The following is a 13,249-nucleotide window of genomic DNA, read 5'->3' as shown; positions in this document are numbered from 1 at the left end:
TGGTGTCTCTCTTTCTGGGAGGAGTGTTATTCATCATGGTCTCTCTCTCTGGGAGGAGTGTTAGTCATCATGGTCTCTCTCTCTCTCTCTCTCTCTCTTGGAGGAGTGTTATTCATCATGGTCTCTCTCTCTGGGAGGAGTGTTAGTCGTCATGGTCTCTCTCTCTCTCTCTCTCCCTGAGAGGAGTGTTTTTCATCATGGTCTCTCTCTCTGGGAGGAGAGTTATTCATCATGGTCTCTCTCTGGGAGGAGAGTTATTCATCATGGTCTCTCTCTCTGGGAGGAGTGTTATTCATCATGGTCTCTCTCCCTGAGAGGAGTGTTATTCATCATGGTCTTTCTCTCTGGGAGGAGAGTTATTCATCATGGTCTCTCTCTGGGAGGAGAGTTATTCATCATGGTCTCTCTCTGAGAGGAATGTTATTCATCATGGTCTCTCTGAGAGGAGTGTTATTCGTCATGGTCTCTCTCTGGGAGGAGAGTTATTCATCATGGTCTCTCTCCCTGAGAGGAGTGTTATTCGTCATGGTCTCTCTCTGAGAGGAATGTTATTCATCATGGTCTCTCAGAGGAGTGCTATTCATCATGGTCTCTCTCTCTCTCTGGGAGGAGTGTTATTCATCATGGTCTCTCTCTGGGAGGAGTGTTATTCATCATGGTCTCTCTCTGAGAGGAATGTTATTCATCATGGTCTCTCTCAGAGGAGTGTTATTCATCATGGTCTCTCTCTCTCTCTGGGAGGAGTGTTATTCATCATGGTCTCTCTCTGAGAGGAATGTTATTCATCATGGTCTCTCTCAGAGGAGTGCTATTTATCATGGTCTCTCTCTCTCTGGGAGGAGTGTTATTCATCATGGTCTCTCTCTCTGGGAGAAGTGTTATTCATCATGGTCTCTCTCTGAGAGGAATGTTATTCATCATGGTCTCTCTCTCTGAAAATAGTGTTATTCATCATGGTTTCTTTCTGGGAGGACTGTTATTCATCATGGTCTCTCTCTGGGAGGAGTGTTATTCATCATGGTCTCTCTCTGGGAGGAGTGTTATTCATCATGGTCTCTCTCTGGGAGGAGTCTTATTCATCATGGTCTCTCTCTGATATGACAAAAATATGCTGATTACACCCAGAGGGTGTAACGGTATTGACGCCACCTGCTGGAATGATTAAAGCACGATGAAAGGTTGAGAATAAGTGCATCTCTGATCTGAGATAGTGTGAGGGCGATGTGTAGAAATGATAAATACGTTCATGTACCATACTCCAGACAGACGTCCAACTAGAGGGAAGTACTTTAAATTTATACCAATACAATGACTCAATTTTGTAGCAGAAATGGACCCTGTTTCTGACACAAACACACTCAACCATTGGTTGAATCTGATGAGACTTGGTGTCTCTGTATCCACATATGTGCGCACACACACACACCACACACACACACATGCGTAGAGGGTTATGAATAGTGAAATAAGTCAGGCAGTAGTGTTTGGTCAAGCTGAAGAGGATCTCTGTCTCTCTCAGACACACTGTCAGTTTGTTGGCCCTGCATGTCTCCTGTCCTGTGCCCCTCACATCAATCTGTACAAACACAGCTACAGGCCCCTGCTGAGTACCTGCTTGGCCAGAGGGTCACTTGTCTCTCTCGCTCTGGCTGCACAATCACCATCCGGTCTCTAATGTTTACCCCAGGGACACACACCTGCGTCCGGAGCCTCATTCCTCACCAGTCTGTGTGTGTGTGTGTGTCAACAGACACCACGTGACTGACCAGCAGCCAGCTCTTGCCCATCAGACTCTCTGTCTCTGACCTAACCGACACAAACACACACCTATTAACGCACATCTCTTATTCTCCCTCTCATCCTCGCTGTCTCATTATCTTCAATCCCGTATCACTAAAACCAAATATTTTTCTGGGAGGCAGTTGTCTTACAAATGGCTTTCCTCTTGAGGGAATCATTTTGAATCCTCCCTTGACAGCAGGTGGCAGAGATCAGTTGAAATGAGAAATGTTCTCAAACTCCCTTTGTTACATGGACCCAGATTCCCTTCTGCAAGGTACATAATGGTCCATGTCCAATTATAACAGTCCTTCAAACCCTAAACTCCAAAACTACATTGTCAAAAGATGGTATTTTTGATTGCCGAACTGATAACTGAGTTGAGATGCGTTTAGATATTGTTGATCGGACAAGCTGTGTGTCTGGGCTTATAGTGTCAGTGAGCAAGAAGCAGACCAGTACTACCAAACTGGCTCACCTGACAACAGTGGTGGCTGGTGGGAGGAGCTATAGGAGGATGGGCTCTTTGTAATGGCTGGAATAGAATGAACGGAACGGTGGTTTCTATGTGTTTGATACAGTTCCATTTATTCCATTCCAGCCATTACACAGAGCCCATTCTCCTATAGCTCCTTCCACCAGCCTCCACTGCCTGAGAATAACAGTCTTCACAGATCAATCAACCAACCATTATATCTAAGACTGGCTATAGAGGCATCAAGACATGCCTATTGCCTATGGTTATATTTATTGATTTGCTGATATAAATATACATTACACACTAGTTTTGGAGATAAAGCATACTATACTGGAGGACTATTCCACAGATAAGCGCATTTCCACCATAAAGCATGGAATTCTTCCATCCAGGCAATACGCCCAGTCAGCCAGTCTTTGCTCCCATTAACCCATCATTACTGCTATTGTTGTTGTTATTGTGTTGTTGTGGTGACGTTGCCAAGCCTTGATCCTTGACATTGTCAGCAGCTTTCTCCACCCTCCTCTGTCACCTTTGACCATTCTAAACAGATTACTGGGTTGTGATTAACGCGGTGGTTTTAAAGGGATACCTGGACTGGGCTGTTTAGACATGTGTCTCCCAAGATGCTCCTGCCACGAGACACTGTTAAATAACTCAGCCTTTAGGTCCAACTTTGACCTGTCAAAGTCCTTCAGAGAGAGAGAGAGGGAGAACGAGAGAGAGGAGCTGGGAGGAATGAAATGAGAGAGAGAGAGCAAGAGCGAGAGAGAGAGCAAGAAAGTGGGAAGAAACAGATAGAGATACCACCCTAACACAACTGAAGATCCTCCTCTGGACTGGGACTGGGACAGGAGCACGTGAGTGAATGTTCTACTATTTCTCCTATTGTTGTGGTCTATCAAATGAATCACCTAAATATTATGTTTAGTTACTTAGCTTTTGTTGCTAATTAATGCTATATTTGTTAACATGATCATTTCTACTATTTGCTCAGTGTTTTGATATCACATGCACTGGTTATCTTATGTGTGGTGTTGGGCAATGGCAGGTGTTTAAGACTGCGACTAGGATGGACATACGGTTGAAGTCGGAAGTTTACAGACACTTAGGTTGGAGTCATTAAAACTCGTTTTTCAACCACTCCACACATTTCTTGTTAACAAACTATAGGTTTGGCAAGTCAGTTAGGACATCTACTTTGTGCATGACACAAGTCATTTTTCCAAAAATTGTTTAAAGACAGATTATTTCACTTATAATTCACTGTATCACAATTCCAGTGCGTCAGAAGTTTACATACACTAAGTTGACTGTGCCTTTAAACAGCTTGGAAAATTCCAGAATATGATGTCATGGCTTTAGAAGCTTCTGATAAGCTAATTGACATTATTTGAGTCAATTGGAGGTGTACCTGTGGATGTATTTCAGGGCCTACCTTCAAACTCAGTGCCTCTTTGCTTGACATCATTGGAAAATCAAAAGAAATCAGCCAAGACCTCAGAAAAAAAATTGGAGATCTCCACAGGTCTGGTTCATCCTTGGGAGCAATTTCCAAACGCCTGAAGGTACCACGTTCATCTGTACAAATAATAGTACACAAGTATAAACACCATGGGACCACACAGCCGTCATACCGCTCAGGAAGGAGACGCGTTCTGTCTCCTAGAGATAAACGTACTTTGGTGTGAAAAGTGCAAATCAATCCCAGAACAACAACAAAGGACCTTGTGAAGATGCTGGAGGAAACAAAAGTACCTATATCCACAGTAAAACGAGTCCTTTAGTCGACATAACCTGAAATGCCGCACAGCAGGGAAGAAGCCACTGCTCCGAAACCGCCATAAAAAAGACAGACTACGGTTTGCAACTGCACATGGGGACAAAGATAGTACTTTTTGAAGAACTTTCCTCTGGTCTGATGAAACAAAAATAAAACTGTTTGGCCACAATGACCATCGTTATGTTTGGAGGAAAAAGGGGAAGGCTTGCAAGCCAAAGAATACCATCCCAACCATAAAGTACAGGGGTGGCAGCATCATGTTGTGGGGGTGCTTTGGTGCACTACACAAAATAGATGGCATCATGAGGTAGCAAAATGACATGGATGTATTGTTTGACCCAAGTTAAACAAATTAAAGGCAACGCTACCAAATACTAATTGAGTGTATGTAAATGTCTGACCCACTAGGAATGTGATCAAAGAAATAAAAGCTGAAATAAATCATTCTCTCTACTGTTATTCTGACATTTCACATTCTTAAAATAAAGTGGTGATCCTAACTGACCTAAAACAGGGAATTCTTACTGGGATTAAATGTCAGGAATTGTGAAAAACTGAGTTTAAATGTATTTGGCTAAGGTGCATGTAAACTTCCCACTTCAACTGTAGGTGGCGTAGCGGTTAAGAACGTTGGACCAGTAACTGAAAGGTCACTGGTTCAAATCCCTGAGCCAAATAGAAAAATAAGATAGATTTTTCACCTAACTTTTTTACCCAAATTGCTCCTGTAAGTTTCTCTGGATAAGAGTGTCTGTTAAATGACTCACATGGAGACATAGAGCAACAACAGAGACACAGGTGCAGTGGATAGAGGGGCTCCAAATAACGATACAGGAGACTTTGGGGTTAGTACGTGACATGCGCCCCCACAATGACGATTCAATCTCTTGGGAAAGGATCATGGTTCCACTCAATGTAGATGGTGTTTCCTTGGTAATTGTCATCTTGGGTTAGTTTATAGGACTGCATCTACTTCCAGGAAACAGTCTCCCTAAAAACAGCAGTCTACAGTGACTGTGTCAAGGATCAAATGATAGAACTAGATTAGCAAAATGTGGGAACAGACAAATATCAGCACACAGCACACAGACTTACACTACACCTTAACACACACACACACGTCCGTCACGTCTTACTTTCTCTCTGTGATAACAGACACAATAAACATTACAAGGATTCTCATGTTGACAATCTTTATTGGGGGGTCAAATTCACACATTCCAGTTTAAAGAGCCCTTCGCACCTTCAGCTGGCCCTGGCTGCTGTTAACCATTAACAACCCATGGCCACGGGAGAGGTAGCATAGCAGGTTAACCTTCTTCTAGAGCTATCAGCACTTTGCTACACTATTAAAACACGAGTGTAGATCGTGCTGTGTCTGTGTGCGTGTGCGTGTTTGTGCGAGTTAGGGATTCACCGTAATGGTTCGCAGAATACACTCTCTAGAGATCTCTTGTCAGTAAAGTATCAGTGTAATCAATGACATTCAGCCCAACCCTACACTGACCTATGTGGTCTCTTATCTCTACGGGATATCTAGTCTTTTAATATATGTGTTTATATCCCTGTTATATCGCCAATCAGATTTCTGCTGTGCAAATGTTCCACTCCACACCCGATTTACTGCAATTTATCTGATGGTGACGTTGCTGTACAGGACATACCTATGAGTTGCTACAGTATAGCTCACAGGAGGTTGGTGGCACCTTAATTGGGAGGATGAGCTTGTGGTAATGGCTGGAGCAGAATCGGTGGAATGGTTATCAAACACATGGTTTTTACAAGCATGTGTCTGATGCCATTTCATTCGCTCCGTTCCAGCCATTATTATGAGCCGTCCTCCCCTCACCAGCCCCCACTGGTATAGCTCCAGTACCATTCAAAAGCTTGGACATACTTACTCATTCCTGGGTTTTTCTTTATCTTTACAATTTTCTACATAGTAAAATAATAGAAGACATCAAAACTATGAGGTAACACATATAGAATCATGTAGTAACCAAAAAAGTTGCCACCCTTTGCCTTGATGACAGATTTGCACACTCCTGGCATTCTCTCAAACAGCTTCATGAGGTAGTCACCTGGAATGCATTTCAATTAACGGGTGTGCCTTGTTAAAAGTTAATTTGTGTAATTTCTTTCCTTCTTAATGCGTTTGAGCCAATCAGTTGCCAATCGGAAATTAACTGCACCTCAGAAATTGCAGCCCAAATAAATGCTTCACAGAGTTCAAGTAACAGACACCTCTCAACATCAACTGTTCAGAGGAAACTGCGTGAATGAGGCCTTCATGGTCGAATTGCTGCAAAGAAACCATTACTAAAGTACACCAATAAGAAGAGACTTGCTTGGGCCAAGAAACACGAGAAATGGACATGTCCTTTGGTCTGATGAGTCCAAATTTGAGATTTTTGGTTCCAACCGCTGTGTCTTTGTGAGACACAGAGTACGTGAACGGATAATCTCCGCATGTTTGGTTCCCACCGTGAAGCATGGAGGAAAAGGTGTGATGGTGTGGGGGTGCTTTGCTGGTGACACTGTCTGTGATTTATTTAGAATTCAAGGCACACTTAACCAGCATGGCTACCACAGCATTCTGCAGCGATATGCCATCCCATCTGGTTTGCACTTAGTGGGACTATCATTTTGTTTTTCAACAGGACAATGATCCACAACACACATCCAGGCTGTGTAAGGGCTATTTGACCAAGAAGGAGTGCTGAAGTGCTGCATCAGATGACCTGGCCTCCACAATCACCTGACCTCAACCCAATTGAGATGGTTTGGGATGAGTTGGACCACAGAGTGAAGGAAAAGCAGCCAACAAGTGCTCAGCATATGTGGGAACTCCTTCAAGACAGTGGGGGACGTTTCAGACATTAAGATTAGATAGAATGGGGTTTACCACTGATACACACAGCGGATAATTTGAGGGTCAGACATTTTTTGGGGGGGTAGGGAAGAGAAGGTAGGTTTGTGTGTCAGCACTCTCACATTCTTGTCTGTATTACAAGACATGGCAGGGTAAAAACAGAGAGTGAATGTGCTCACCAGTGTGTGTGTGTGTGTGTGTGTGTGTGTGTGTGTGTGTGTGTGTGTGTGTGTGTGTGTGTGTGTGTGTGTGTGTGTGTGTGTGTGTGTGTGTGTGTGTGTGTGTGTTTTGTATTGTATTCATACCCTGTGGTCTCTGTTGCAGGACATGGCTGGGTACAGGCCGAGGGTGATAGTGCTGAGTAAGAAGCCAGGTCAAAGTTTTGGCTTCTTCTTGAGGGTGGAGCAAGGAGAGGATGGCCACCTGATCAGGAACCTGGAGAGGGGCAGCCCGGCCACGCTGGTGGGTTTGAAGGACGGAGACCGCATCCTCCGGGTCAACGGAACCTATGTGGACGAAATGGACCACTCACGGGTGAGGAGGGGGAGGGGAAACTGACAGGGCTAGCAGTTGTCCGATTCCACATAAGCCCTAGACCCTCCCTCTTTTTTTACTGTATTGAAATTATAAAAGGTGTAGGCAATATAGTAATAGTATGGTAATAACCTTGTCTGCTTATATTGTTCACACCTATCAAGTCCTTTAAAGTGCCTGTGGTAAGGTACCAGTTTAAGTTAGGTAAATGTGGAATTACTAGAGAACACATGTAGCAATAAGTACTGTACTACTGTAGCAGCATACCATACTTTGTCCCATCTCTTTCTCCTGTGCTGTGTGTCCTGGGTTAGGTAGTGGACCTGGTGAAGGAGAGCGGTGCATCTGTCACCTTCCACGTTCTGGATGTGGCATCCTACAAGCAGGCTAAGACTAAGGGGGTGGACCTGTCTGACCCACCCGCCACACCCACCCAGCACGCCATGAACGGGGTGGGAGGAGGGGCGCCCAAACCCAAACTCTGCTACCTGGCCAAGTCCAGTGGGGGCTACGGCTTCTCTTTGCGCTCTGTCAAAGATGAGAGGGGTGGGACACGCACGCACGCACACACACACACATAATTACTTTGGTTATCTCTTTGATTGTGATATTGCTGATAAGAGAGAAGAACCAAACTGACAACAGCAATTATTGTAATCTCTGAGGATTCTTATTAAATAGTTTTGCTTGTTGCTCAAGCATCAAATGAACACATTATCTTCGTCTCACATGGCGTGGGCCCTTCACATACATTCCTGACTTCTTTATGTCCAATGATAATGAATTTAGGATTGTGATTTTAAACTACATTTTCTTTCCTCCATTTCCTGTCCCAGGTGACGTGGGCATGTTCATGACAGAGGTGGCCCCAGGGGGTGTGGCCGCGAGTGCAGGGGTCAAGACCAACGACCGCCTGATAGAGGTCAACGGGGAGAACACGGAGAACGCCACTCATGACCAGATAGTTGAAAAGGTCAGGGTTCAGTCCTTATTTACACTACTCTGTGGTTAACTTTTAACTTTAATATCTGGCATATTATTCTACAGCCTGTCAACGCATTTTGTTCACTCAGAATACAGGAGTCAGGACAGTGATCATTTGGCAAATCAGTGTTAATTCCATTTGGTTTCCCTGGGCAACTCAGCCTTGAGGCCAGAAACAAATGTGATTGGTTACGTTTAGGCAAGATATGTCATAAGTCTTTATTCTACATGACAGATAAGAATGTTTACTCTTCTTCTGTTAATTTCGATCTAAATGTTATTTAACTTTGCACCCGCCCGAATGAGCCCGTTGTGACATCTGTGTCAGGTCAAGGCATCAGGCAGCAGCGTCATGCTCCTATTGGTGGATGAGGACACAGACACGTTCTACAAGATAAAACACATCATGATAGGGGCGGGGCTAGCCACCGTGAAGCTCCTCCCACTGAAGCCACGCATCGCAGACTTGGTCAAAGGATCAGACGGCTATGGATACTTCCTAAGGACTGAGCCTAACAAGACAGGTCTGTGTGTTTGTATGGTGTGTGAATTTGGATGTTCAGTAGGTATCCAAAGAAAAACTTGGTTACACTACTATAAGCAAACAGGTATAATGCATTATGATGCGGTTATAATGACTTTTCATACGCGTGTATGAACCCCTTATAATGTCTTATAACAACACATCTGCTAATAGCCACATAGGATCATCACTATTAAACTATTCACCAACAACAATAGCCATCTGTCTGCATAATTTTATGCAATAACACCATCTTAATATCATCCTACCTGCAGGCCACTTCATCAGGGACATTGACAGGGGTAGCCCAGCCGAGAGGGCGGGATTAAAGGAGATGGACAGGCTGGTTGCCGTGGAGGGTGTGGAAGTGGATGGCTGCAGCCATGAGCAGGTGGTGGACAGGATCAGGCAGTGTGGCAACAAGTGCTGCCTCCTGGTGGTCGATGAAGACACTGACACGCTCTACAAGATGGTGAGGGTTCTGGGATCAATCTTTCTGGTTGGATTTAGGAAATAAATTTATGAAACAACAGTCATAGGAGTTGGCTCAAGCACATTGGTCTACACATCTGATCTAGGATCAGCTTTTCCTTTTGGATTATAATGAAGCTGTAGCTGATACTGATGAGCACTACAACGCTGAGAAACTGTTTGAACACCCTGTGAAAGTTACCACCCTTTACGCTTTACTTCCAGATCACATCCACTAATCTTTTGAAAATGCTTCACAATTATGTCATCAAACTCGTGAAAACCCAGTCATTTAAGATATATATATATATATCAAGTTCAGGTTTTAATGTCACATCCACAAGTACAGTGAAATGCCTTTCTTGGAGTGTGTTTGTGTTTGTGTGTGTGTGTGTGTGTGTGTGTGTGTAGAGCCCTGTGAGTGTGCATAGAGACAGTGCAAAGATTGAAATAAAAGTTCAATAAAGATACAAGGTAAACTCAGAGTCTATGTAGCTAAATTGTTAGCTATTTATCAGTAGTATTGCTTGGAAGCTGTTCACTTATAGTCATGTTGGCTGATTAATTTACTATTGCCAAATGCCGTTATGCACTTTAAAGACCATTTAAAAAGCCTTCTAAAGTTGAAAAACATCAAGGCTAAGGGGCAGTCATTTCATAGTGTATACAGGCTCAGGAACTGTCCAGAAACAGAAGTGCAGTAAAGAAGACTACTTTGTGGATTGAGATATAGGTCTGAGATTAATTGTGATCTTCCACAGGGAGGCGTTTCTCCTCTGTTCTACTTGGAAGAGATTATGGAATCCCTCCTTCCAGCAACCCCTCCACCCAGCTACCCAGAGTGCGTGCCGGCCCCGGCCCCAGCCCCAGCCCCTGTTACCACAGACCTCCTCAAGCTGTGCAAGATGGAGAAGACCTCCGCCGGGTACGGCTTCCACCTCAACGGTATACAGGGAGTCTTTGGCCAGTATATCAAAGAGGTAAGTACAATGAACAGAGCACCTACCTACAGTACCAGTCCAAAGTTTGTAGAATAACAGTGAAGACATCAAAACTATGAAATAACACAGAATCATGTAGCAACCAAAAATGTGTTAAACAAATAAAAACAATGTAGCCACCCTTTGCCTTGCTGACATCTTTGCACTCTTGGCATTCTCTCAACCAGCTTCATGGAGGTAATCACCTGGAATGCATTTCAATTAACAGGTGTGTCTTGTTAAAAGTACATTTGTGGAATTCCTTGCGTTTCAGCCAATAAGTTGTGTTGTGACAAGATAGGGCTATCTTCTGTGTAACAACCCTATTTGGTAAAAGACCAAGTCCATATAGCAAAGAACAGCTCAAATAAGCAGAGAAATTACAGTCTGTCATTACTTTAAGACATGAAGGTCAGTCAATCCAGAATGTGAAGAACTTTGAAAATGAAGTCGCAAAAACCTTCAAGCGCTAAGATGAAACTGACTCTCATGAGGACCGCCACAGAAAAGGAAGACCCAGAGTTACCTATGCTGCAGAGGATACGTTCATTAGAGTTACCAGCCTCAGGAAGTGCAGCCCAAATAAATGCTTCAATGAGTTCAAGTAACAGACACATCTCAACATCAACTGTTCAGAGGAGACTGTGTGATTCAAGACACTACTAAAGGACACCAATAACAAGAAGAGACTTGCTTGGGCCAAGACACATGAGTAATGGACATTAGACCGGTGTAAATCTGTCCTTTGGTCTGATCAGTCTTTGTGAGACGCAGAGTACGTGAACGGATGATCTCTGCATGTGTGGTTCCCACCGTGAAGCATGGAGGAGGAGGTGTGATAGTGGGGGGGGGGGGGGGGGGTGCTTTGCTGGTGACACTGTCAGTGATTTTTATTTAGAATTCAAGGCACACTTAACCAGCATGGCTACCATAGAATTCTTCAGTGATATGCCATCCCATCTGGTTTGCGCTTAGTGGGACTATAATTTTTTTTTCAACAGGACAATGACCCAACACACATCCAGGCTGTGTAAGGGCTATTTGACCAAGAAGGAGAGTGCTGAAGTGCTGCATCAGATGTCCTGACCTCTACAATCACCCGACCTCAACCCAATTGAGATGGTTTGGGATGAGTGGGACCACAGAGTGAAGGAAAAGCAGCCAATAAGTGCTCAGCATATGTGGGAACTCCTTCAAGACTGTTGGAAAAGCATTCCAGGTGAAGCTGGTTGCCAACAGTGTGCAAAGCTGTCATCAAGGCAAAGGGTGGCTGCTTTGAAGAATCTAAAATATATTTTGATTTGTTTAACACATTCTTGGTTACTACATGATTCCATATGTGTTATTTCATAGTTTTAATGTCTTCACTATTATTCTACAATGTAGAAAATAGTAAAAATAAAGAAAAACCCTTGAATGAGTAGGTGTGTCCAAAATTTTGACTAGCACTGTATATCCAACAGGTAGCCTAACAGACAAGAGAATGCATCCCAAATACATTAACTACTATGGGGAAGATCAAGAGGCAAAGCACATGCTAGCCTCAATTGCGTACCTCTGAAACACTCCTGTCATTCAGCAACTGTCAACTGTTGTTTACGTTCCAAACCATTCACAACTCAGCTCACCCCTTGATGTCTTCTCTGTAAGGTGGTGAAGGGTGGAGCCGCGGACAGGGCTGGTCTAGAGGACGAAGACATGGTGGTGGAGGTGGACGGTGTGAATGTGGAGCAGAGCAGTCACGAGCAAGTGGTGGGGTTGATCCGTAAGAGTGGCAGCTTGCTGGTACTCCTAGTTGCCGGGAAGCAGGCCAACAACCACTTCAAAGCCAAAGAGGTGGCCATCACTCCTCAGCTCTTCGTCCCCTCGTCCCAAGCCAGGTCCCCATCCCCAGTCCCGTCCCCGTCTCTAGCACGGAGCCACACACCAGCCCAGATAGACACCCCAGCCACTCTGGAGGAGGTCCAAGAGGAGGAAGAGGAGGAGGCTGCTGAGCCAGACACCACGCCGCACCAGGCACGAGAGAGGGTGAGTGACCTAACAGAAATGTGTTCCTTGAGTGCCTTGGTAGCTTCTAAACTAGATCCAAATTATCCAGGCAAGCCAAAGTAGTTAAAAGCAAGTTTGTAGCAATTGTATTTCCCCACAGTTCTATTACAGAAAAATATATGACTCTCTTTCTCTCTCATAGACTCCATCTGTGTCATCAGCAGCATCATCTTGCTCAAGCGTTGATGAGAGACTCTGAGAAGTCACCAATGAGAAATAATTTCCTGTTAAGACTTTTTCTGTCTCCCATCAACATTTGCACCATGCTGGATAATGCAGGTATCTCTGCTCAAGAACTCTGATCACACTTATCAATGCAAATCAGTTGAAAATAGCAATAAATAGCCATTAATGTATAACTGTATTGATCAGTTAGATAGCACTGTTATCCAACCAGCGTATGGATCAGTATAATCTCATTACGAACACCTGCAATGTAGACCGAGAACACTAGTAATGCCAGTTCAATGTGTTTAACTGGAACAGTAACCATTGTGAGAGGCCTACTGTACTACACCTTAATAATAATGCTGTCTTTTAAATATCATTAAAATGATCAAATACATTTAATTTGTTTTAGCGTACCCCAAGAGCCATTGTCTTTCTGCTCTGATGTCAAATACTGCTCTCACAACGAGAATAAATGATCCTGGACCAGATGCCTGTTTATAAGTGGTGTATTTATTTACATTTACATTTTAGTCATTTAGCAGACGCTCTTATCCAGAGCGACTTACAGTAGAGTGCATACATTTTATTACATTTTACATACTGAGACAAGGATATCCCTACCGGC

General features: G+C 43.9%; 1 protein-coding gene across 1 annotated transcript; it reads left to right on the top strand.

The window, feature by feature from the left end:
• The first annotated feature begins 7,239 nt into the window (after window positions 1–7,239).
• LOC120058454 (Na(+)/H(+) exchange regulatory cofactor NHE-RF3-like) lies at window positions 7,240–13,112 on the top strand. The gene is made up of 8 exons (XM_039007120.1): window positions 7,240–7,446; window positions 7,761–7,992; window positions 8,283–8,419; window positions 8,759–8,954; window positions 9,229–9,425; window positions 10,186–10,404; window positions 12,055–12,432; window positions 12,596–13,112. Exons 1-8 carry the CDS (start codon window positions 7,240–7,242, stop codon window positions 12,650–12,652), a joined length of 1,623 nt encoding a protein of 540 aa, XP_038863048.1. The 3' UTR covers window positions 12,653–13,112.
• The last annotated feature ends 137 nt before the right edge of the window (window positions 13,113–13,249 follow it).

Source organism: Salvelinus namaycush, chromosome 13 (genome assembly GCF_016432855.1).
Source record: "Salvelinus namaycush isolate Seneca chromosome 13, SaNama_1.0, whole genome shotgun sequence".
Taxonomy (NCBI): Eukaryota; Metazoa; Chordata; class Actinopteri; order Salmoniformes; family Salmonidae; genus Salvelinus; species Salvelinus namaycush.
The sequence above is the reverse complement of the archived record's forward strand: the minus strand, read 5'-3'. Positions and strand labels throughout refer to the sequence as shown.

Coding starts and splice junctions, on each gene's coding strand:
- LOC120058454 (XM_039007120.1), top strand. CDS start 7,240: ATGGCTGGGTACAGGCCGAGGGTGATAGTGCTGAGTAAGAAGCCAGGT. Junction 8,420..8,758: donor ATGACCAGATAGTTGAAAAG/GTCAGGGTTCAG, acceptor CATCTGTGTCAG/GTCAAGGCATCAGGCAGCAG. Junction 12,433..12,595: donor CGCACCAGGCACGAGAGAGG/GTGAGTGACCTA, acceptor TCTCTCTCATAG/ACTCCATCTGTGTCATCAGC.